Genomic DNA, 23,649 nt, shown 5'->3' on the forward strand with positions numbered 1-23,649 from the left:
ATGGACACGCAAATCAAAACCACAATGACATGTCACTTCATGCTGTCTAGAATGAACACAGTAGAAAAGACAACAATAAGTTTGGGGGAGAATATGGAGAATATGGAACCCTCATTCACTGCTGGAGAAAATGTGAAATGGTGCACCTGCTTTGGAAAACAGTTTGGCAGTTCCTCAAAATGTCACATGTAGAGTTACCATATGATCCAGTGATTCCACTCCTAGGTATATACCCAAGTGAAATGAAAACATATGCCCATCCACAAACTTGTATGCAAACATTCATAGCAGGATTATTAACAACAGTCTAAAAAATAGAAACAACCTAAATGTCTACCAACCGATGAGTAGATGAATAAAATATGGTATAGCCACAGTGAAATATTTGGCACTAAAAAGGAAGCATTAATACATGCTACCACATGGTTGAACCCTGAAAACATGCTAAGTAAAAGAAGCCAGGCACAAAGGATCCCATGTTACATGATCCCATTTATATGAAATAGCCACAATAGACAAGTGTATAGATTAAGAAGGTAGATTAGTGGTTGCCTAGGACTAGAGGGTGGGATGCAACTGGGGAGTGACTGCTGTGGGCATGCTTAGATGGCCATGGGGTTTCTTTTTGTGGTGATAGCAAATGTTCTAAAATTATATTGTGGTTATGGTTGTACAACTCCGTGACCATACTATAAACCATTGAACTCTGTACTTTAAGTGGGTGAACTGTATGGTGTGTGAAATTATATCTCAATAAATCACTCTCTAAAAAAAGGAAGGAATGGGCAACAACAAAAGAGTGTGCTGAATGTTTTGACTGGGAAAAGGTGACACGTGAGTAAATAATATGGGAAGCCAAATGGGCTAAGACAGGGAGGAGCATGAGTTTGGTGACTGACACCCAGGGTGGAGAAGACAGTAAGGTTAGAGACCTGAGGCTGGGAAAGGCACAGAAAATAGAAGGAAATAAAGGTTTGCTGGCATGGTGGGAGCAGACAGTGGGAAGGAGAGGCTCAAGGTGTGGTTAGGTGGCTTGGCAGAGAGAGCCCAGATGATCCAGGCTCTTATGGTGCATGTTAATGACTCTAGATTTTTCCCATAGAGTAACAGGAAAACATTGAAGGGTTTTAACCTGGAGAATGCAATGACTGGATTTGAAGTTTTAAAGGTGTACTCCGGCTGCAGGAAATTGATTTGAGGGATAGGAATGCACAATCAGATGGGAAGCCAATGCAAAAGTCAAGGAGAGAGATGATGTCTAAGAAATCAAAACTAAAGTAGTTTGAGGGGAGAGCGGGAGGTGAGGACGTGGAGACAATTCATTCTATGAAGTTTGGCTGTAACGAGAGGAAAGAGATGGAGTTGTAGCTGGAAGGGATATGAGATGGAAGAAATTTAAAAGATACACACGTTTAAATGGGAATGGGAAGGCTCTGGAAGAGAGAGAAGGGTTTATATTCAGAAGACAGAGGAGAGAATCCGTGTAGTCAGATGACAGTGGAAGGGATTGAGATATAGAACACCCTGAGTGGGATATCCCCTCTAACATAAGAGGGGCAAGGGAGGATATGGTTACAGAGGAAGCTGGGTTTGCAGATTTGGAGGCAGAACTTCCTCATTCTCCTGCCTTCAGTTTTGCAAAGCAACCCATGAGCCAAGAGTGAGTGGATGTGCTTTAACAATGTGCTGTCAGGGGTGATTAGTGAGGGAGCCCTCTTAGGGGTGATGATAGGCGTTCTCGAAGGAGACTGAAATGTGCGTAACCACGCATCTGATATTCTACTTCCTTCTTATATAATCTTCAAATGAGGACGGGTGGAAACAGGAGTGAAGAGAGAACTGGAACCCTGAATGGAGAAAAGATAGTGAGAGAGCATCCAGCCATTTCAGAAGTTCAAACGTTTCAGCTCTGTGTGTTGAATGAACTTAAAGACACAACTGAAGAATCATGCTTGATATTAGAAATCATGTAGATTGGAATAAGCACAATAAAATTGGAAATGATCACATGTCCTATTTTTAAAGAAGAGCTAGAGAAGAATTCAAGAAAATACAGTTAAGTGACATTGACTATGATCTCTGCAATATTCGTTAATTTATAATTAGGAAGCACCAGTGTTCATCAAGAAATATTTATGCTAAAATACTATTTCTTTATGGGAACAATGTCTGTTTCTTGATTTTAAGGTGCATGATTGGGAAATTAATACTGTTTGCAAAAATAATATTGTTTCAGAGGTTATGGATCATAGGTCTGCCACGTGGAGAACTGTATGATTCAAAGGGACATTGGCATATAGAGAATGGTCACCAGAAGGTCCTGGGATGAAAATCAGCAGGAATAACTAAAGAAGAGAAGTTTGGACAAGGCCACAGAGGTATCCTCAAGTAGTCGAAGGCCTGCCATGTCCAGCCTTTTACTACAGTGGTCCAGAGAGTAGAGCTAGGAGCATAGGTAGAAAGTTCCAGGAAAGTAGACTTGCTTCTAGATAAAGATTAGCTAACATCTACGGATGTCCAACAATGGGGAGCACAAAATATTGAGATCCCCAGTCCTGGAGGATTCTAGAAGACTCTGTTGGGGCTTCTGCTATAGCAGGGTAGGGGACTATGGAACTCTAGGGTCTGTTTGGGAAAATAAACGTAGAGGCAATGACGTGGGTGTTAATTTTCTTCAGCACTCACACTGGAGGTGTGAACACTGATGCCTACAGCTGCTGTGATCTGGCTGGAGCTGCCCAGCAAGGCAATGTAGGGCTGGAACCGACTCTCCTCTCACCAAGACCTATTTCTATCGCTCCACACCATTCTGTTTCCACCATTTCTACTGCCTTTCCTGTGTTTCTCTGGAACTTCAATTAAGAATTCTAAATCCCTCATTCATGTCTTTCAAGCCACATCCTTACGTAAACATCCACTGGTCTACATGGCCTGGCTGATGTCTGCAGCATTGGCCTTGACACTCAAGGGCCCTGAGCAGCTGACCCTTGGTTCACAGATAAGGGCTCCATAATCCCAGGGAGAGGGTCTCGTGTGGCTTCCTGGAGAAGCAGAATCATGCTCCCAGGAGGAGGTGGTTCCGAAGCCACAGGCCTTACCTGAACTGTGAGGTCAGCTCTACGTCTTGCCTCAGTTGTACATGACCAGGTTCATCCACTGAAAAATAAGCATCATCATTACAACCAATTCTTCAAGTCTGTTAGCACAGTACAGAGCAGAGCAAGTGCCACCCTCCTCCCTCAGGTCTCAGTCCAGTCCCATCGCCCCTCTCCAGCTAATTCCAACCAGGCAGGAGGTCTCAGCCCTTTGTCCCGGCACAGCTGCTGCTCCCTGAGCAGCCACAGCGAGGGGTGGCGGAGATCCACCCGCTGGCTGGCCAGGAGGCTCTAAAACCCGGTGGGAGTCAGTTTAAAGCACAGTGAGCTCCGCGACTGAACGTTCTTCTGTTCCCTCCTGGATTTATGACTTCCACATAATCCTCTGCTTTATTAAGCTATTGGAAAAAAATAAAATCAGTCTGCCAAGATCCTAAAGCGGCCTGGCAGCCAGCGATATATAAGGCAGTAATCGGAGTCAGGGGTGGAGGGGGGGAGCAGCTTGGCCAGCCTCTGACGGAGGGTTCAATGCCCTCGGGGAGAAAAATGCCCCGTGGAATCAGGTCAGGAGAGGCGGCCTGGGACTGTGCCTGTCCCGGGGAGGGGACAGTGCCTACCTCCTCCTCTGTCAGGTAGAGTCCTTTTCCATCCTTGGAGAGGTTACGGAAAGTCTCTAGGATCAAGAAGGAAAGGTTTGACTGACTGAAGAGGAGGGAATCGGGGCAGGTGAGGGGAGGCGGGCCTGGGCCCACAAGGAGCTGAACACAGCTGATGTGGGGATTCTGTGCAAAGCAGCTCCTCCCTCCGCTCAGAGCGTGCCCCCTCCCGTCCTCTTCCCTCTGCAGCCAAGCCCCCTCCCTGGGCAGCTCAGGTGCACCTCCTCAGCACAGCTCCCCGGGCCTGCCTGCCCCACGCCTGCCCTCCTCCTGCTGCTTGCACTTTGCATCCCTGCACTTGGCCCTGGGGAGGTGTGGGCTTGTCTTTGTTTCACAGGCACAATTTGGGGGCCTCCCCTGTCCAACTGAGAACTCTCTGGGAGGCAAGGCTTGTGCCTCGGGTTTTCTCTCACCCTCCCAGGGCTCCAGTCTTTCAAGCTTCTTGCCCAGCTCAGAGCTGTGGGGTTTGCAGAGGAGCCTCACAGCGGGTGGTGAGGATCGCAGGGGTCTGGCCTTTGCGCTACCACAACCACAGCTGCGCCATCTTCCGCTTTGTTAGGGCCTGGGTTTGCACACATGGTTTCATTGAAAACAAAGGGTGATGCTGCTAGAAAGTGTGAAAACCTCTGGCCTACACGGTGGATTTCTGCACCCCAGGGAGGGGCCTCCTGCCCACACCTATTCACTTGTGTGTGCAATTCCTTCAGCGGAGATTCACACCCTCCATTGCATGACTGAAGAGCAGGTTTCAATTATAAACAACCCAGAGAGGGCAGAGTGGTTTAGAGTAACCGTGTTCCCGAGAGGAGCCGACAGGGGAATGTGCTGGGGAGAGGCGTGCAGAGGGAGCCGCCGACATCACTGGCAGCCCGGCTGGCTCTGTCCCCTGGGAGCAAGGGCGCCTCGCGCAGGACACCAGCCCACCCCGCCGCGGAGGCCCCGCCCAGGCCTGGGGCAGGAGTGGGCTCCTGGTCCTCTCCTGCACTCTTGGGCCACTGTGAAGGTCTCCCGGGTGTCCCCCGGTGACACTTACTTGCCATGGCTTCCAGCCGCATCAGGAAGCAGACCAGGCTGGGGAAGCTGACCCTGTGGGCCCTGTCGCTGTAGCGGAGGGTCATGAGACCCAGCAGCTCATCGCTGATGGAGATGCCTGCGAGGAAGTCTGGGCAGCAGGGCGAGCGTGTGAGCGGAGAGGCGGCTGCGGGCGGGGCTGGTCCTCTGCCTCACCAGCTTTGAGAGACTGTTCAGAGGGCCCACGGCCTTCCGCCAGCTCCTACTCTGCCTGGCTTGGCAGCCGGTCCCCCTCACTGCAGTGTCTTCTCCTTTTTGTTGGCTGCTGGGCCCCAGCGACACAGTTCGGAAGTTTGGCCAGAGACCAACTCGTGCTCAAGAGACACTGACTGTCTTGGGGACACATCGGCCTTCACAATCATCTAATAATTCCCATGAAGTGTGGGAGCTGCCGGGACACCTGGGCTTTGTTTCCAGCCCTGCCTCTGCCAGGCCGCTCTCTGCTGGTGAAACAACCTTCCTCCCCCATCCTTGATGGCACGTGGGTCTTACATGTGGATGCTGCCAGCGTGGGCAGGTGTGGTCCCTGGGAGAGGGGCACACCTAAGTCAGCCATCCAGGAAAAAGGCTGGTCCTCAGAGACCAGAACTCAGAAGATGGCACCAGGCGGGCAGGAGATAGGCACCTTGTCATCTTGCTTGTCTAGCCATAAGCTCCAGGGAGGCACCAACCACACAGGGGCCAAGTGCAGATTGGCACAGTCAGGCCTGCAAGCCCTGGGGACCACGCAGAACCTTGTAAGCCAAACCACCCCTCAAGGGACAAGCCTGGTGGCCTGTGGGCCCCAGGCAGCCAGAGACGCTGGTTTCTCCAGCACAGTTAAGAAAGCGTGAATGTAAATGCCTTCAGACAGAGCGTGCACGCTCCAGCCTGCCACATTCTCAAATCCCCCATTTTCTTACAGTTAGTGCACTGCCCTTTAAGTTACCTGCCTGGCTTCCGGAGGCTTTTGAGTTGAATTTGAACTAGTCTCTATTTTTCTCCCTTTTATTACTCTGGTGTCATGAGTGAGCTCTCCTTTAGAGATGTCATCTTTAACTGGCCCTTCAGTGGTTGTCAAACTGTGGTCCCCAGACCAGGGCATGCACATCCCTTGGGAGCCGGCTGGAAATGCAAATTCATGAGCCCCACCCAGACCTTCTGAATCAGAAATGCTGAGGGGGGCTCAGCAATCTGTGTTTTAACAAGCCCTGCAGGGGATGCCGACGCACGCTCAGGTTTGTGAACCCAGCTCTACGTCACGAAGGACTACAGAGGAGGGTGTACGTTACAGGAGAGCAGGGGTGCAGCAGTCCCGTCTTCCCCCGCCCCCCAGGCTAGGAGCCCTAGAGGGAGAATTATGGAGACTTTCCTTCTGGCATTACCTGGGGGAACCTGATTTTACATTTTATTAAGGTTGCTGGCCATTTCCTTGCATAATCTTTTTATGATTATTCTCCCCATCAGCCGCAATGGAGATAATGATCCCTGCCCTTCCCAGTGCGCAGGTAGTCACGTCGGTCGACTGAGAGGACGCCAATAGAAGCGCTTGGTGAACCATGAAGCACTTACGCACCCTAAGGTATTATCATCGTTATCCCAGGAAAGAAAGCTTTTGCCTCCTTGAAGCAGACAGATGCTGTTTGATTGGATTTAGCCCAGACCCTCTGTGAAGAGGGAGAAGGGAGCTCACCAGCCTGCCCGCGGGTATTTAACCCTGATGGCCCAGACACTGAGCCGGAGCGGCTCTGAGGCCGTCTCGATTCCTGGAAGGGCAGCAATCCTGCAGGGCTATTTTCTCAGTTAGCGCTGCGCTGGGGGAAAAGGCAGTGGGGAGATTGGCTGGCGTAGGGGAACTCAGGCAGGGAAAGGATGTCTGAGGCCAGAGTCCTGGAGGCCCCGAGGGCAGCGTGACCCAGGGGAGGACGCAGGAGCTGCACTTGCCCTCTCCTGACTGGGCGCACTGCTGCGCCGGCCTGGCCTGCGGCGTGCAGAGGGTGGGGGCCCCCACCCACCCCACCCACCCTACGGCCCCGCCATCCGAGCTCAGAGGGCGTCCATCTACCTGTATTCGCTACGGCCGTCCTCAAGTCTGAGCTCCGGAGGACTCCAGGGCTCTTCTGGGTGTTCTGGAAAACACGCTGATGTGGGAACAGAAGCAAGAAGTCCGTGTGAGGACGTGGAGGACGTCCTGGACAGCAGGGGGTCCCGGGGTGGGCATGAGTTTATAGGGAGTAATGAGGAGTCTCAGTTGGGATCTGAAGACGAGACTGGGATGAGTGAAGGGGGCTTCTCCTGGACCCCGAGTAGGGGCCCAGCTCAGAGGGTCTCGTGTGCTGCTCTGATGGTTCAGACTTTGTCCTAAGACCAACAGGGAGGCCACACAGGGCCCCAGACCACATCTGCTTTGACAGATCCTCTGGGCCATGGATTGCAAGGGCACGAGAGGGGCTGGAGGGCCAGGGATGTGTACTGGGTGGCGGGGGAACAAGGAGGAAAATGCTACCTGGCAGCTTTAGCTACAGTCCCCAGGGATGTCTTCCTCCCCCAACCTCCACAGCACCCCCCACCCTGCCCCTGATCCGCTGGGCCTTGTGCCCTCCTGCTGCATGTTGGTCTCCCCAAACAAAATGTGAGCACTCCTGGAGGGCAGGGGTGAGGTTTCCTCTCTTTTCATACCCCTCAGCCCTGATGCAGGGTAGGACACCCAGTAAACATTTGCTAAACTGGATGGAATAAGAGCGTTAGTTAGTCATGGAGAGTATGCCCATACCTGGCAGGTGACAAGGCGCCTCCATAGTCTCGTGAACTCCTCTTGGTTGAGCCGCCCGTTCACTTGCAGCTGGATGGGGAGTTAAGAGTTAACAGCCCGGCGTGCAATGAGCAGAGGGGCCCCTGGTCCTGCCAACAAAGCCCGAGCAGCTCCATCCACCACTAGTAACAGTTGGTTCAGCACCACCTAGATGTGGCCCCACGCCAGCTGTCTCCTGCAAGTCTGAAAGGGACCTGGCTTAGATTTGTTTTACAAAGAAAAATGGACAACTGGAAGAAGAAGGAAGCCCTGAGAAAAAGAGGCCAATGTCACTTGCATCCGGGGGAAGAGAGCAAGCCCAGGACATAGGCTTACCAGTCAGAGGGGGCTCTCTGGCAGGGGAGAGTGGGGAGGGGCAGGAGGGGTCATTGCAACTCCAGAAGCAGCGTATGCAGGTAAGGGTGTGAGTCCCACGTGCACGGGCGCACAGGGAATGCTTTCTGTGTCCACACTGAAGCCAGACCTGCCCACTCCCTGCAGTGAGTTCAGTGAGGAGCAAAGAGAGGAAGAGCACTGACCTCTGAGCACTGGAAGGGGAGCCAGTGGGGGGGGTAGGGGGAGGCTAGGAAAGGTCCGTCCCCTTTGCAGGCGTCCAGCAACATGACCTCCCTTGGGCCATGGGGCTGCGTGGACCGTTTGGGTTCCTCTGTGGGGGATGGGCAGTGTCTCTGAGTGATTCCAAACCACAGCCAACAGAGACAGGGCCTGACTTATGATTCCATCAAAAAGCCCTCTTGTTCCACAGTGGCCGGCTTCGCAGTCCCGATCGAGCCTCGTTGGCAGTGGGAGAGCGGGCAGATCTGTCTGTCTCAGGAGACAGCTCCCGGCCCAGCGAGGGGCTGGCCAGGCAGCAGCTGGGGCGTGCACACGCGGAGTCAGCCTCTCCTGCCTGCTGGGACCGGGGGTGTCAGGGGAGAATCGCTCACGGGGGGTGAAATCAGGACAGTCAGGAGCCCAGGGTCGGGTTCATGTTCCTGCCACTTGTCGCCATTGACCTGGGGCGAGTCACTGACTGGCCTCCACCCAGCCGCCGCCTCTGCTAACGCATCACAGTCGCAGCCATGGGGTGCAGCTGCTGTGCCCACCAGGGACTTTTCTATGTTTTGGTCATTCTTATCTCTATTGAGTGGGGGCCTTGTTAAGAAATTTAAATCGTGGTGACTCCTCCAGGGGTAAGGGGAGAGCTGGGAGGGAGAATGGTCCCACAGGTACTCTAAGGAGGCAGCATAGGATAAGGTCAGAACGTGGACTTTGGGGGCTGAAAACCCCAACTTCAAATCTGGGCACAAGTCCTGACTAGCTGCATGATCTGGGCAAATTAACATCTCTGAACCCCTGTTCCTTTCATTGTATGATGAGATAATTCTTCCTACATCACATAGTTGTTGCAAGAACTATAAGGAAAAAAAAAATATATATATATATATAAGCCAGTACAATTCTCAGCACACAGTAGGTGCTTGCTCGATTGGGCCTATTGTCGTGTTGTTGTGGTTGGCCTGGAGAGTTAGTGAGTTAGTAGCGAATCCATGGAAACTTGGGGCCAAGAAGGAGAGAAAATACTGAGTGAGAAAGGTTCCTTGCTGTCCCGACTGGACCCCTGGGGAGAGGGGCTGTCAGAGAGAGGGAGGGACGACTGCAAAGGATACGTCCATCAGAGCCAGGATGCTGCGGCACTCGTCCAAGGAGAACGTGTCTCCCGGGGGTCCTGAGGAGGGAAGGCCAGGAGGGACTGACGTGTTGGGGGGCAGGTGGCAGAGGGGTCGAGGATGGGCCAGCAGGCCGTGGGCTGCTCCTACCTGTCAGGAGTTCCTGGTTGAGTAGGCTCTGGAGCTGGGTGGCGTCTATGTCCAGCCCCTGATCCAAGCAAGGGAGGAAGCACTTCAGTGCCAGAACCCGAGAGGCACGTCCGCCTGGCCCTGTCTGCAAAAGCACTCGATTTCTGAGCACTGAGTTCCTGCCACGTGCCCATCTCACCTCTGTCACAAAGCCTCCCCTGATGGCTCCCAGCCATGGCGGTCACTCCCTCCCCTGAGCATCTGCAGTGCTGGCCACGACGCTGGCACTGGGCGTGGGACGCCCTGCGTTTCTCTCTGCATTCGTTATGGGACTGAACGCCGTGTGTGCCTCCTCCCCACCGTCCCCGCAAGTGGGAGCCCCAGGGAAGGTGTTGAATGACTCAACTCAGCCCGTTGGGTGTTTTCCCCATCTGCTTCCAGAAAGAGACTGGGGGCAATGTGACTACCGTGTCTGTGTGTGTGTGTGTGTGCACGTGTGTGATGAAAGGAGTTAAAAATACCAGAAACGTGGGCTAAGAGAAGCTGCTCTAACTGAACACATTACTTAGCATTAGTCTTCCCAGCCACTGAAGCGAAAAAGGGAGATGTCATGTTTTCCTTAGACTAAGAGCTGGAGGCAATTGAGGTTGGGGGGAAGGAGAAACTTTTCCCGGCGTCGACTTCTGGAGGAGTTAACTGCATTCTATTTGATACTGGGGACATTGGACAGCTTGACAGGCAGCGTCAGAGACGCCGAGAGTTCTACATGTGGCCGTTCCTCACACGCAGCCTGGGAAGGGCTGAGGGGAAGATGTGCCACCGTCACACTGGGGACGCCTTTCTGCGGGGAGCTGGTGCCGGAGTGAGGTTTCTCAGCAGGGCTTTGTAGAGTGGCACTGGCCAGGTGGTAGAACGTGCCTCGTGGGGGTCTTCTGAGAACCAGGACCTCACAGATAACAGACGCGATGCCCCTTCCATCTCCCAGGGCTGAGAGCACAGACAGCTGCGCAGCCCTCGTGGGGTTCTTCACCGGGAGGGTGAACCCGCAGGATGCTCCCTGAACAAGCATCCTGCCACCGTCTGAAGTGGGTCCTCGGGTCATTTCTCCAACACCTCACTTTCGGTTACGTCAGGGAAGTTGGTGTTGTGTACCCACCATCAATGGAGTTGCTCTTCAAAAGCATGATATCACCTCCATTTGGACAGCAGTTGGCGTGCTAATGAGGAACCTCCACTAGATCATAAGCAGCTCCGGGGCGTGGCCACGTCTTCTTCCCTCTCCGCGTCCCCACAGAGCCTGACTTGGATCCTACACTCCCATAACCAGCCAAAAGTGTTTAAGGAGGTGAGGGTAGGAATGGAGATGAGGATTTCTAAAACAAAGCCCCCAAAATTGCAATGTTTGCCTCTCCCACCACAACGTAAGTCACCCAAGCACTGTGCTTTGGTACGCCCAAAGCTTAGGGTGGCACTTGGGATGTCCTAGGTGCTTGGCAAATGCCTGCCAGTGGAATTAAGGACAGATGATGGATAGACCTGGCCCAGCCCAGAGCCCAAGTGTACCCTTCCTCTCCCATGGGTAGACCCTGGGTAGCAGCGCCATCACCTCTAGCTTGGGTAGTAAAGGGAACTAATGGTAGTGGTAGTAGCAAGTGCTTGTAGTAGTTTAAAGTTAGTTGAAGCTACATAAAGATCAGGAGAGAGGACAGAGTGAATGCATGCATTAATATTTTGCTTTACACTCTCTTGGGAGGACACAGTCTCTGAGGATAGTTTGCAGGTTGTGCAGAATAAAGCCAGGTGGGCCCTGCTCGAGGATGCCCAGCTGAGAGGTGAGAAGGGGCTGGAATCCAGCCTCTGTTGTAGCCATGCACCTTGGCATGATGCTGCATCTGGGTTTTATTCTAATTCCCACAAAGGCCCCATAGGGGCTGCCAGCCACCCTCTGTGAGGAGGCATTTGGCTGTTGTTTGGAAGAGTCTTGATTAGGGAATCTGTCCCATCTTATCATATGACAAATTTTATTTTTATCTTAAAGGTGCAGGTGCACGGACCATGTGTGAGAATTTGCCACCTGCCATGAAAGAAGCTGGGTCTCAGGCATCCTAATCAGGCCCTGCTAACCACCTCGAGGCAGCTAACCTTAGCTTGGGCATCTGCTCTGGGGGAGCTAATCTGTCTTAATTGAATTCAAGGGAAATGATTGAGCACCTCCTCTGTGCCAAGGACAGTGATCAGTGTTGGGGACGAGGAGTGCATATGACACCATCCCTGCCTTCGGGAGCCCACAGACTGAGGACAGTCATCCGGCCTTGTCCTGCATCAAGCAAAGTGCCTTCAGAATCAGCCCAGATGGCGGCCTGAATCCCGGGCTGATACTGAATTCACAGAGTTTCACGTTCAGCTGCTCTTTGCTGTATGTGCCCCTCACTCCAGCCACATTCTTCGGTTTTCATTTCTGTTCTCCTCTTGGGCCCAGGCTGCCGCTGGGTGACCACCACCCTGTTGGCCCTCTGAACACAGAGGCAGGGCCTGGCATCCTTCTTGCCCTGGGCCTCTGCCTGGCTCAAGCCGGCATGGCACCCACGGTCATCGGCATCACTTTCTGCTTCTCACACCAACGTGATTGTTAATAGTAAAAGGCCCGTCGTGCAGAGCCCTTGGCAGCTGTTTTATCCTGACAAGTCAAGGAGTTCTCTACAACAGTTTATTAAACCATTAAGAAAATCCCATGTGCACCTAGGTGGCTTGGCAGCAAGAACGCTGTTGCCGCTCTCTGAAGCTGGCCAGCTCCCGGGAGGAACGATGCCAGGTTGGTGGGAGGTGGCCGAGTGGAGAAGGAAAGATTTCAAGGGGTACTGCCAATTGCTTGCTTTAAGATTTAAAAGGCAACACACCCCATACATCCCTCTCCTCATAATTATCCCTTCCCTTTCTAAACTCTACATTCCATCGGATGTCACCAAGATGACACCGGGTACGACGCTGCTTCCCTGCAGAGTTTGGCAGCCAGAGCAGCTCTGGAGGCGATCCAGGGAGACGGGCTGATAAACAATCCATCAAGGCCCTTCTGTCTGCATCCTGATAAGGGCCTGGGAGGGGCCCTCCATCCCCCGTCCCGCTAAGGCCCCTGGGGGAGGTACCGTACCTGCTGAGCGTATCTGTAGAAAATGCTTTGCTGGGAGCTGGTTTCTGAAAGACTTTCCTGGATCAAAGGGAAAACAACCCACGTGAAACTTCAGGGGAAGGAAGCCACCTGTCTGGGACAGCGAGGGCGCAACAACCCCCACCTAGGTCTGAGATAGAGATTTCATCGGGAAGTTGGACAAAACCTTTAGGGGAATAAAAAAACCCGAAGTTTGTGGAAGGAGGGTGGTCGGGTTGAGCCTGGCCTTGGAGGCTGGTCTCTTCCCTCTCCCCCACCCCTGCGAGCCGTCATCAGCCCTTCGGGGTGTCTCTGTCTTCACTGGTCAGAGGACAGGTAAGGAGGGGGACAGAGCTCTTTGGGATGGGAGGTGGCCAATGAAGCTACCCAGCCAAACCTTCCTGCATACCTACCTTCCGTGCTCTGAGGCTGAAATTGCTTCTCCGGCTCCTGGAAAATCAAGGGCACAGTGTGACAAGGACACCCTGCACAGCACTCGAAGGGGCCTGCATATGGAGGGCACTCGGATGGCACTGGGCGCTGCCAAGGGCCTGAGTGGGGAGCCCTTAGCACCGTAGGGCATGAGGTGGGCAGCCAGGCAGTCGGCAGACAGACAAGCACCATGGCCACGTGCCCGGCCTTTCGGGTGGACGCGGAACTGTCTAGTAGATGTTCCTTTTGCAATCAGATACACACATACCACGACCCCCATTACTGAGAAGGCAGATAAGCTGTGTCTTATGTTCCACCTCGAATTGGAGGTATGACGGCTGCCTGCCATGCCGGAGTGAGAAGGCCTCCCCCACGCTCAACCGCAAAGACCGTCCTGATGACAGCGATGTTTGCCTTGGGCGCAAGAGGGGCCCAGTGGGTGAGCACTTGTTGATCCCAGTCTTGACCTGTTGACTTGGATGCACGACCCTCCACGCTTGGACTCTGTCGTTCAGGCCCATCTTTCACTGTCTCCCCGCCACACCCCACATTCTGGCCACAGTTCAGACAGCGTGCCAGGCTTGCCAGACGCCACCTCCCTGTGCAGATGCTGACACCACCCACTCTCCAACCAGCCCTGTGCTCACCCACTTCCCTGCTGCTGCTCACGCTTTTTTCCTCCGCCTGCTCGGAACCATCAAAGGACCAGCTCCGGTGCCGTTTCCTCCGAGACGCCTTCCTCAGTCCCTCTTGCCAGAAGTGGGTCCCTCCACTCAGCCCTCCCACGTGACTTTGCATTTCCACCTCGCGAGGGCCTCAGCCTGTCTGTGGTCTGGTTCTCGGTGAGCTGCTCCAGAGCTGGGCCCGTGTTGTGTCCCCCACTAACACAGCACATGCTGCATAGACAGACCACTGCCCATGACGACACCACACATTTTTGTAAAATTAAATAGAATAAAACGTTTAGAATCCCAGGGGTTCTGTACCTGTCGTTGTCTGGCGTTTTCAGGAAGATTCGGAGCAAGAACTTAGCTGCATCTCTCTGTGTTTCAGGGACCACGACATAGGTCCCAGGGCTCAGATGGAAGGACGTTGTGAAGTTGCGCTTGGTTTGATAGTTTATACCCCGGACAGCATTTCTGAATGGGGAATAAAATGTGGGCGGCAGACTCTCCCGGAACTGCTGGAACTAGAAGGAACATGATGACTGTGAGAACAGCCCGTCTGTGCATGGGCCCGGCCGCCGGGAGAGACCCACCACCTTCCAGACCCTCTCTGTTCACCAAAACAGCAGGGCAGGCCCTGAAAAGGGAGACAGTGCCCACCTGAACTCTCACAAAGCAGGTAGACTGTTATTTCGTCTAGACCCTGACACTACAGTGAATGCAAAGAGATACGACACACAGCTTTATCTCACTAAGTCTAACAGCACCCTGGGTTTCTGGGTTTTCTCTCTCTCTTATATGCAGAGAAGACTTCCATGGAAACTAGTGGCATTGTTTCAACACTGATTTTCTTCTGGGGTCCGTAAAGCCCCTTCTCTCCTGAACCTTTAGAGAAATACTACGGACTGCCATAGTATTACAGAATTGAATTCTATTCACTTCCTCTGTTGCATCTTGCCAGTAGAGCCCCAAGATTTCTTCTCATTGGAGAATAATAGGCCCTGATCATTTTCCTTTTATTTCAATATTTTCTTAGAGATAAAACAATAAATATAATGCAGTTCCTATTACCGGATGTCACATACATATCACATAATAAAAACCCCTTGCTAAACAAATTTTCCCCACTACAGCCAAGCAAGGGGATTCCATTTAGAACGGTTACGGAGCAGGAAATGGTTATTTATGAGCTCTGCCCGGGGGAAAAAGCAGAGGGAAGGGGAGAGTTTCTGTTCAGGGTGTAGGGCCAGGGCTGGGCTCCAAAGTGAGACAGGAGACAGGCCACTGCCCCAGGTGTATGGCAGGGACTTGGTGAAGTCTGCAAAGCGATTCTGCTGACATTAACGGCAGCCCCGGTGGGTTTGGGAGTCTGACTTGCTTGGGCCCTTCTGGAAAAAGCAGTGACAGAATCAGTTCTTCTCCAGAGGGTCAGCAATGCCCTGTGGCTCTGGGTATTGGTGTGTGTGTGTGCGCCCGTGTGTGTGCACGCATGCGTGTGCACGTGGGGAGACAGTGTGCGTGCAGAGGCGTGTGGGTGGTGTGCCGTCTACAGACTAGAAGGTAAGGACCTCCCTGCTTACCTGCTCGCCTGCCCTCCTCCTCCCTTTGCCGGCCCCTTGCGCCCTGTCCAGGCTGCTGATCCTACAGAACAGACCCACTCAGTGGCAGCGAGAAGCGTGAGTGTGGGGGCGTGAGGGGAGGTCTCGGTCCAGTGCTCGCAGGACCCAGCATCACATTAACACGGGGCTAGTCATGCCCAGGCCTGACTCTGCAGTTCTCGAGATGGGGCTTCTGCCGTTTCCTGGATTAAGTCTCACCCTGCCCTCCAGCTCTGAGAGTGGAAATGCTGACCTGTTCCTTGCACCTCAATGTTTCCCTAGTAGCCCTTCAAACATTCCACTTCCATGGTTGGGGTACTGGGGGCCAGGGTCAGATCCTAGCCCCCAGCTCTGTGGCTGGGCTGCTGCTGTCACAGACAGGTGTCCTTGCTGTTAGCTTTCTGCCTGGACTTCTGAGTAGCCCCTGTTCTGAGCCTCCCTGCCCTGGCCTCTGTCAACATGTTGGGGCTTCCCTGAAGGCCTAGAGGTGCTGCAGTCACCATCTGTTGGGTGTGGCCATGTCCTGCTCCCCAATTCTGTCTGCAGTCCCCAGGAGGATGCACCTCCCTCTTGGCGGCTCAGAGCTCCCAACAATGGGAGGGGTCTGAGTGCCTGTGAGGATTGGTATTCCAGACTCCATCTGTCCTCAGCCTTCCTCATAGTCCTAAGTCACCTTTCACTAATAGTGAGCCAGATTATCTGTTAGGAGGGGTGGCAATTTGCTTGCAAGAGGAGCTCAAGAATGTGCCTTGAAGCTGCCTTTGGAGAGCACGCACCCTATCTGTGGTGCGTCTGGGGGCTAACTCAGGAGGCTGACGATCCTTCCAAGGTACCCCTTAGTGCTGCTCTCATCTTAAATAGCAAGGAACTGGCTGCATCAATCTTATCTCTGTCAAGGGCCACATGCTCAAAGATGTTTCACTTGAACATTAATCAAGAGAACAGCCTAAAGGGTCCAACCTTCAGACCAGGACAGCTAAATATTTTCCTGCTTTGTTGAACTGTTTGGAGATTCTAAGCTTGTATCTGACATAAGACATAGCAAGACTGAATTTGTTGCCATGAACACATGAAGGCCATGAGCGTTGGAACAGGTGTGACACTTCAGCACTGGGTAGCAGCAAAGGCGTGGGAAGCCCAGAGAGGGCGACTGGGGGCTATACCTGGGAGTCACCTTGTGGGGAAGAGGGAAGGCAGGTTCAGGAACTGGAACCCAATAAAAAGGCAAGCAGACCTGAGCAGGCTGCTCGGCCCTGCACTCCTTCCTGCACGGCCAGACTGTTTCCTGGCACACCTCGGGGTGAACCAGGACAATTACTTGCTCCCTATGTGGGTTGTAAAAAAGGAAAGCTACTCAGTTGTACAGAGCAGCAAGAGGAAGGACACCGAGGAGGGTAGAAGGTGTCTGAGAGGAGGAAGGGTCCCTTTGCCAGCTTGGCAAGGTGTGGTTACTACTCACAGCAGTGACGATGACACTGGAAGGAGGAGGGACATACTGACAGGGCCTCAGATGAGACAGAAGCTGAGCAAATATAAATTCCCTGACATTGGGTGCTTCCATGAGAAGTTGATTTCTTTTATTCCATCAGATAGAATAAAATAGGATGGGAATTTGTTCTAGGCCCCTGCCCCCGGCTTGTAGGAATGCCTGTATGCACACAATGGGGGAATACTCAGGTTCTAATCCTTCCGGGCAGTGGCTCTGAGGATGCAGTTCCATTTTTAAGCCACTCTACAGTTTGCAAAGCGCTTCCATGCAATTTGTTGGAAATTCACAATAATCTTGCAAGTGACACTAGGCTCCCTATTTTTTGGATGTGGAAACTGAGGCTCAGCAGTTTAAGTAGCAGAGTTGAGGACTGAGCAAACTGTGTTGCTTCCTTTGTAATCAAGGCCCTGCTCCAACCACCAGGCAATGTCCTCTCCAGTGGGTGTGGGTTTTGCTTCTCTTCCACTGTTGAGCCTGGGCCCCACCCGTGTGTACAGACCTCTTGTTTGCCAGGGCAGACTTCTCTGGAGGCCAAGGGTGAGCTGGGTGGGAGGTGGAAACTCGTGGCTTATGGGAGGAGCTTTGGGGTGAGGATGAAATGGTGCCTCCACCCTTGTCCCTCCCACTGTCCTGTCTTCTCCCTGCCTGTTCATACACCAGCAGTGTTGGTTTGATGTAAGGCACAGCAGTGTGCCCACAGCAAGTAGGGAGTCATGGGCCCCGCCAGGGCTGGACCATGATATCAGCTGTGTCAGTACTGCAGCCACAAACACCATTAGGGCCAAGTGACTTCTGAGTGCCGGGCTGCTGGTACACACCTAGCCTGTTTCTCAGCTGAACTGTGAATGGAACCCAAGTGTCTTTTGAGATGTCAGACTCTGGACTGTTCTTCGGTGTTTAACTCAGTTAGGATCCTGCAGGATCCTCTGAGATCTTCAGGAGCCCGAGGAGCTCTGGGTCTGAGTGCTCCTTCAGCAAAGCAGGGAATGGTGAGAAATGATGCATCTCTGGCTGAGCAGTAAAGAAGGGGCTTGGTATCACGTTAAAAATGGTACAGTTACAATCTTGGCGGGGTTCCTGAACTGTAAGACTTTGGGCACATCAACACAACTGTCGCTCACAGTGTGAACAGCAGCCTCAGGTGTCATGTCCTAGGGAGGCTCTGAGAGCCTGTCTGGGTTTTTGAAACAAGGAATGTGAACATGCTTATAATTCTGAAGTGCAGGTTAAGCATCTCTCGCCTGAAAATCCAAAATGCTCTGATGAACATTTTTTTTTGAGCCTGATGTTGGCGTTCAAAAGTTTTGGAGTTTGGAGTATTTTGGATTTCAGATTGTCAGATTAGGGATGCTGAACTGATACATATATAATGCTAATATTCCAAAATCTGAAAAAGTCCAAAATCTGAAACACTTCTGATCCCCAGCATTTCGGACAAGGGATACACAGCTTGTACTGTACCACCGAGAGGCCTCTTACTAGTGTGAACCCCAGCCGGTGTGCAGGACTGTTCGGCCGTGGGTGGAGGGCCCAGGAGCCCTGCTTGTCCATAAATGGGCTAAGACCCAAGGCTGCCAGTTTTGCCTTCATCTCAGTGAAAAGAAACTGGAATCACTTCTCGAAATATTGGAATCAAAGCTCCAGCCTAGTCTATTAATGGACCTCTGATATGTTTACAAAGGTGATTTGTATGTTTGACTGAAGGCTTGGGGCATCTCTGGTACCCAGTCCCAGCTCTGCCATTAACTCTGACTGTGTCACTTTACCTCCTTGGGCCTCAGTTTCTTCAACTCTAATATTCGGAGAGGATCCCAGCGTGTGATGGGTGCCAGACCGTAATTATCCACATTAGAGCAGAGACACGGTGGCATGTATGATTTGAGAACTATCCACTTTATCTCTGGGATGCATTGAATTGTTTGGGGAAGAGGAGGGAGTAGAGGTTCAATATTTTCTTTTGTAACTTTTTTCTTTTAAATGTATTTTAAAAAACGAATTCCCTGATCCTACTCATGATTGGTTTGTGTGATGGCAACATGGTGGAGGGGCACGCCCCCGGGAGCTGAGAAGCTGGTTGGGAGAGCCATGAAGGGAGAGGCCAGGTGGAGGGGAAACCCTGGTCTGGGACGAGTGGCCACACAGACGCTTGCACTCCGGCCACCGAGCTACAACTGGACTTTGGTCTAAACATAAGAGAAAAACATGCTTTCTGGATTTATACCCAGGGCTTTCTTTTCTTAAACTCCTCCCAAAGTTTAGCTCGTGATTCTCAAACTTAATGTGCATAAGCAGCCCCTGGGGAGCTTGTTAAAATGCAGATTTTCAGGCTTGAGAAGGTCTGGAGAGGGCCCAAGAACCTGCATTGTTACAACAGCCGGTGTTGGCCCACACCATTTTTTGAGTAGCAAGTACTACATTCTATAGCATCCCAGGAAAGGCTGACAAGTGACACGGGCAGATGAATCCCACTGTACACACGGTCAAGTCTCATCTCTTCCCTGGTCTCAGGTTTTCTCGCAAATTTATAATTTGGATGAGAGGTATGCTACAGCCTCTTTGGGCTCTATCTCCAAGGCATGGTGCAGTCAAATCTCCCAGCCTGGCCGGCTGCTCTCGCCAGCCCAAAGTTTAAACAAATTTCCAAAAGAGCAAGGCCTGAAGCAGGCTGTCTTACCTTGAGCACCTGGAAGTCTAGTGGAAATTCCTCGTTTTCTGCTTTCATACTTGGTGGCATGGCAGTGACTGTGAAAGACACGACGACGTTGGTGCCTTCCGTGTGCTCTTGCACAGAGAAGGGGTAGTGAGCATCACTCTGAGGTCCTCCTGCATGAGACAGAGCTGTTACCAGAGCTCAGCTCACTCCTGGGACTCCCAGCTGGGGCCATGTCCAGTTCAGAGGGCCCTGTGGGGTTGTATTATGAGCTCTGGATTGGAAACTAAAGGCCCCAATCCCCGCAGTTACTAGTTATACTACAGCTTTCTTTATTTTCTAAGCCTCAGTCTCCTCTTAAAAACAGGGAGGGGAAGTATACTCTCCACTGGGTGAAAATGTTTCTTAAACTGTGAAGCCAAGGGCTATTTTCATAACAAGTGAAATTCCAGAGTCCACAGATACATGTGAGTTTACACACAGGCAGTAACCGTCCAAGCCTTGAAATGGCATCAACTGCCCGAGCACCACTGGGGACAGGAAAATGGGCAGAGAGATGGCAATTCATGGTACTCTCCTACCCGAGCATGCTCGTCAAAGCCAGAACAAGAGAGAGCGAGCTGATGTGAAAACTGCCAGATTCAAATTCATGAAAGGATGGAGATAAGCTAGAGATGAACTGATCCACCTCAGAAGGTTTGGGTTGCAACCAGGAAGGTCTGAAGGGGAGTGGGGAGATGTAGAGGCCCAGCATGTCCCAGGCTTTCTGTGAGGGCTGAATAAGACGACGCATTAAAATGCACCTAGCAGCATGGCAGGTGCTCAGGCCCTGGCTCCCTTTCCTCTCTCCTTTGTAAGGTGCTATTAAAAATGGTCCCAATGATAGTTTTGGTTAGTTCATTGACATGCATCATATCCAGGGAAGAAGGCTTTGGCCATATGGTCAGAGAGGTGTAGCTCAGGAAGGTGAATTGGTAAATGTGCTGCCCCGGAGTGACCCGGCAGTTCCTTAGGGTCTGCACGTGGCCTCCTGGGGATGAGGTTCTCTGAGCAGCAGTGTGGGAGATGCACTAGAGCCTGGAGGTGGGAAAGAGGAGCACCCTGGGGTACACGGGGTCATTCGAGCAAACCATTCTCTACAGGCAGGTGTCCGGCAGAAGGCACGCGTACCTCTCGGCACAAACACGTACACATGCACCCTCACACGCACAAATGCGTTGTTTACACAACCTCTTTTATCAAGAATATAAGCACACTCAGATTCATCTTCACAGGGGAATATCTCACTCATTAATGTCACAAATAGAGAACAGGAGGCACAGTGGGGGAATGTGACTCTCCCAAGGTCATGGTCAACAAGATTCATCTCAGGAGAGCCCAGAAATAGGCTAAGAGGCACTGACTTCTGGGACCTCAGCAGGCTGCTCAGGTTACACCAACCAAGACAGGGCAGGAATTGTCCACCTTGTGTCTGGTGGTGCTTTGTGGGTTGAAGGGACAGGCAAGGACTGCTGATTCCACTGTTTGTAGTTGGGAAGGCTGAGGACAGAGTGACCAGTTATAGTCCCAGAGTCATGAGGCTAACGTGTGGCAGAGCTGATGGCTCAATCTGGGCTCTGCCTCCTGCCCAGCATTCTGTCCACAGCCCTCCCTGCTGTCCTGTACATTTGCTGAAGGGCAGGGAGCTGGCTCTACTCCAGGAGGTGGGAGTTAGGGGAGGACAGTGGTACAGCATGGAGGGCCAGAGGAGGCATGTTGGAGACTCTTCCGCCCTCCCCACTAGCAATCATTTCCCTGGAGAAGTAGTCGCTGTCCCTTCAAGCTGATGGTTCAGAATCAGGGGCCAGAGAGAGCTGGAGCTAGGGCAGGGCTGGGCTGCCAGCTTCCGGCCAGGTAAGGTAATCATTAGGTCATAATTACCTGCAGTATTTCTCAGGATCACTTGGTTCATGAACACCTTTGGGGACCATCTTTCATGGAGCGTGTTTCCATGGTCCAGGGTGATTGGAGTTTGGGCACATATAAACAGGCAGGAGAAGTTCTCTTGGAAGTCTTGGTGTGACATCCTGTTAAAAACAGGTACATATCACTAAGTGGTAACTGCTTGTCCCCACAGTGGCGGTTCCCATCACTTTAGTGTGCCTTTATAGTGTTAGCTAAAGAATCCATTGACTTGGCCACTGTCCTACCCAAAGACCAGAGTCAGATTCTGGTTCATTCACCGTCATGCACCCCTCTGTTTTTTCCGTCCCTCTCCTCTAGTGGTTGGGAGGTCAAGAACAGAGTCAAGTTCTGCATGTCACCTGGTAGGAGCTTTATCACTAACACCATCTCCTTATTGATCCAGCTGTGAGCCGTTTCGTGGCCAGTGGGATGACCACTTGGTCTGTCTCTGCTATGGGTCTTCCACACTGCTAGGAAAATCACCTTTCCCCAGGGTCCTTTGCCAAGTTCATTGTTGAGGTCTTTAGCAGAATAAAATGGGTTCCACACCCAAAACCCCACGTTCTACTGTGATTAAAGTAGAGATAGTGGGACCATTTTCCTCCTAATTTACATTTGTCCCCCTGATTGTTAATTACTTAGACCCAGGCTCCTCTCCACACATGCTAAATTTCATTTAAATATGTCACTCAGCAAACCAGGCAGCTCTCTGAGAAATGCCCATCTCATCCTCTAAGATGTGAGCATACACTGAGAACGTGTTTTAAAAACATCTAGTCCCCTGGGATGGGGGGTGGGGGGAGGGGATGGGTGTATGCCTACATGATGAGTGCGTTGCACACCCTCTGGGGAATGGTCATGCTTGAAGGTGCAGACCCGGGGAGGTGGGGGGGGGAGGGGATGGAGGTATGACTACATGATGAGTGCCAGGTGCACTGTCTGGAGAATGAGAACGGACGCGCTTGGGACTCTGACTCGGGGGGATGGGTGGGACATGGAAAATGTATATAACCTAAACTTATGTACCCCCATGATGAGCTGAAATAAAAAAAAATATATATATATAAAATTTAAAAAAAAAAAAAAAAAAAAAAAAACATCTAGTCCTGCATGACTTCTGGGTGATGACACCAGCATCTCACCCAGAACTGCAGAGTCAGGGCTGGGAGACAAATGTCCTGCTGCTCTCTGGAGACTGGGGAGCTCCCAGTCCCAATAATATGGCATAGAAGATACAGGCACAACCACCATGCATCCTGGTTTCCAGGAACCTGTTGATTTCAAACCATGGGTGCCAATATTCCCTCTTGCCATTTAAATGTCCTGGAAAGTCCAATATTTCAAAACTGAAATGACTTTCCCACAAAGAGGGAGTGCACAATAACTCCCCACCTCAAGTTTTTGTGTCTTGGTAGAGAAAACAGGCTCCCTCTAAATAGGTCTCTGCAAAGCTAATTCCCATCCTCATAAGAGTTTAGGGAAAGGGGTAGGGATTGAGGCCTTGGGCAAGTTAAAGATCTAAAATATCATTTTATAAGATGGATAAATACCAAAACTCGCCATCTTCCTTGTTTTCATACAGCTGGCTCTTCCTTGGGTCACTGGTTTCCCGCCACTCCCGAGACCTGAGCGTGGAGACATGAACCAGGGGGTGAGATTTCCCAGAAGATTTTATCAACTGTGTATGGAGCCCAACAGGGGCCCTTTGCATAGGCCACCAGTAGTTCCTGGGGAACGAGTGGAGAGTGCCATTCTACCTAGGGACAGGATTCAGTCACCCTCTATCTGCTGATGGCATCCAAATACCTGTTCCTTCCCAATCCTCTTTCCTGAGCTCTCGATGGAGCTGTGCTTCAGCATCCTGCTCATCTCCACTGGAGTCCCCACCGTGATCACAAATCACCTTGTCCCAGACCCTGCCCTCCTCCTATTGCCTGAGCGAGAACGTGAGGAGTCCCGCTCTCGCACCCCCCATCCAGTCACCAAATATTCTTCATTTATTGATTCCACCTCCTTACCCTGTCAGAGCCATGCACGTATTTCCTTCCCTACTGCTGTTATCCCAGCTCAGGCCACCCTCACCTCCCCCTGGGACTTCTAACTTTCCCATCCATTGGCCACACTGCCATCCAAGTGATCTATCCAAAATATAAGCTTGATGACACCATTTCCCTGCTTAAAGCAAATCGGCGCTTCCCTAGTACTCTCAAAGTGAAGCTCAAACTTCTTAAAGAGAACCCTGGCCTCTGTCCACCTCTCCAGCTGTGCCAGTTCCCTGTTTCCCCACCCACCTACACCCTTGAATTCTATAGTCCAGCAATAATGAGTGTCTTCA

At 51.9% G+C, this 23,649-nt stretch overlaps 1 protein-coding gene across 1 annotated transcript in view; it reads right to left on the reverse strand.

The window, feature by feature from the left end:
- Nucleotides 1-3,077: 3,077 nt before the first annotated feature.
- The window catches only part of CAPN13 (calpain 13), a 62,619-nt gene continuing 42,047 nt past the window's right edge, over nt 3,078-23,649 (reverse strand). The window contains exons 9-23 of the mRNA XM_045550615.1: nt 22,865-22,939; nt 21,291-21,436; nt 19,395-19,543; nt 16,406-16,437; nt 15,214-15,274; nt 13,955-14,157; nt 12,950-12,986; nt 12,540-12,596; nt 9,413-9,470; nt 9,263-9,321; nt 7,575-7,643; nt 6,867-6,942; nt 4,785-4,913; nt 3,713-3,768; nt 3,078-3,156 (exon numbers count right to left, since the gene is read on the reverse strand). Of these exons, the coding sequence (XP_045406571.1) occupies nt 3,130-3,156; nt 3,713-3,768; nt 4,785-4,913; nt 6,867-6,942; nt 7,575-7,643; nt 9,263-9,321; nt 9,413-9,470; nt 12,540-12,596; nt 12,950-12,986; nt 13,955-14,157; nt 15,214-15,274; nt 16,406-16,437; nt 19,395-19,543; nt 21,291-21,436; nt 22,865-22,939 (1,234 nt within the window). The 3' untranslated portion in view covers nt 3,078-3,129. The remainder of the gene's footprint in view (nt 3,157-3,712; nt 3,769-4,784; nt 4,914-6,866; nt 6,943-7,574; nt 7,644-9,262; nt 9,322-9,412; nt 9,471-12,539; nt 12,597-12,949; nt 12,987-13,954; nt 14,158-15,213; nt 15,275-16,405; nt 16,438-19,394; nt 19,544-21,290; nt 21,437-22,864; nt 22,940-23,649) is intronic.

Source organism: Lemur catta, chromosome 4 (genome assembly GCF_020740605.2).
Source record: "Lemur catta isolate mLemCat1 chromosome 4, mLemCat1.pri, whole genome shotgun sequence".
Lineage (NCBI taxonomy): Eukaryota > Metazoa > Chordata > Mammalia > Primates > Lemuridae > Lemur > Lemur catta.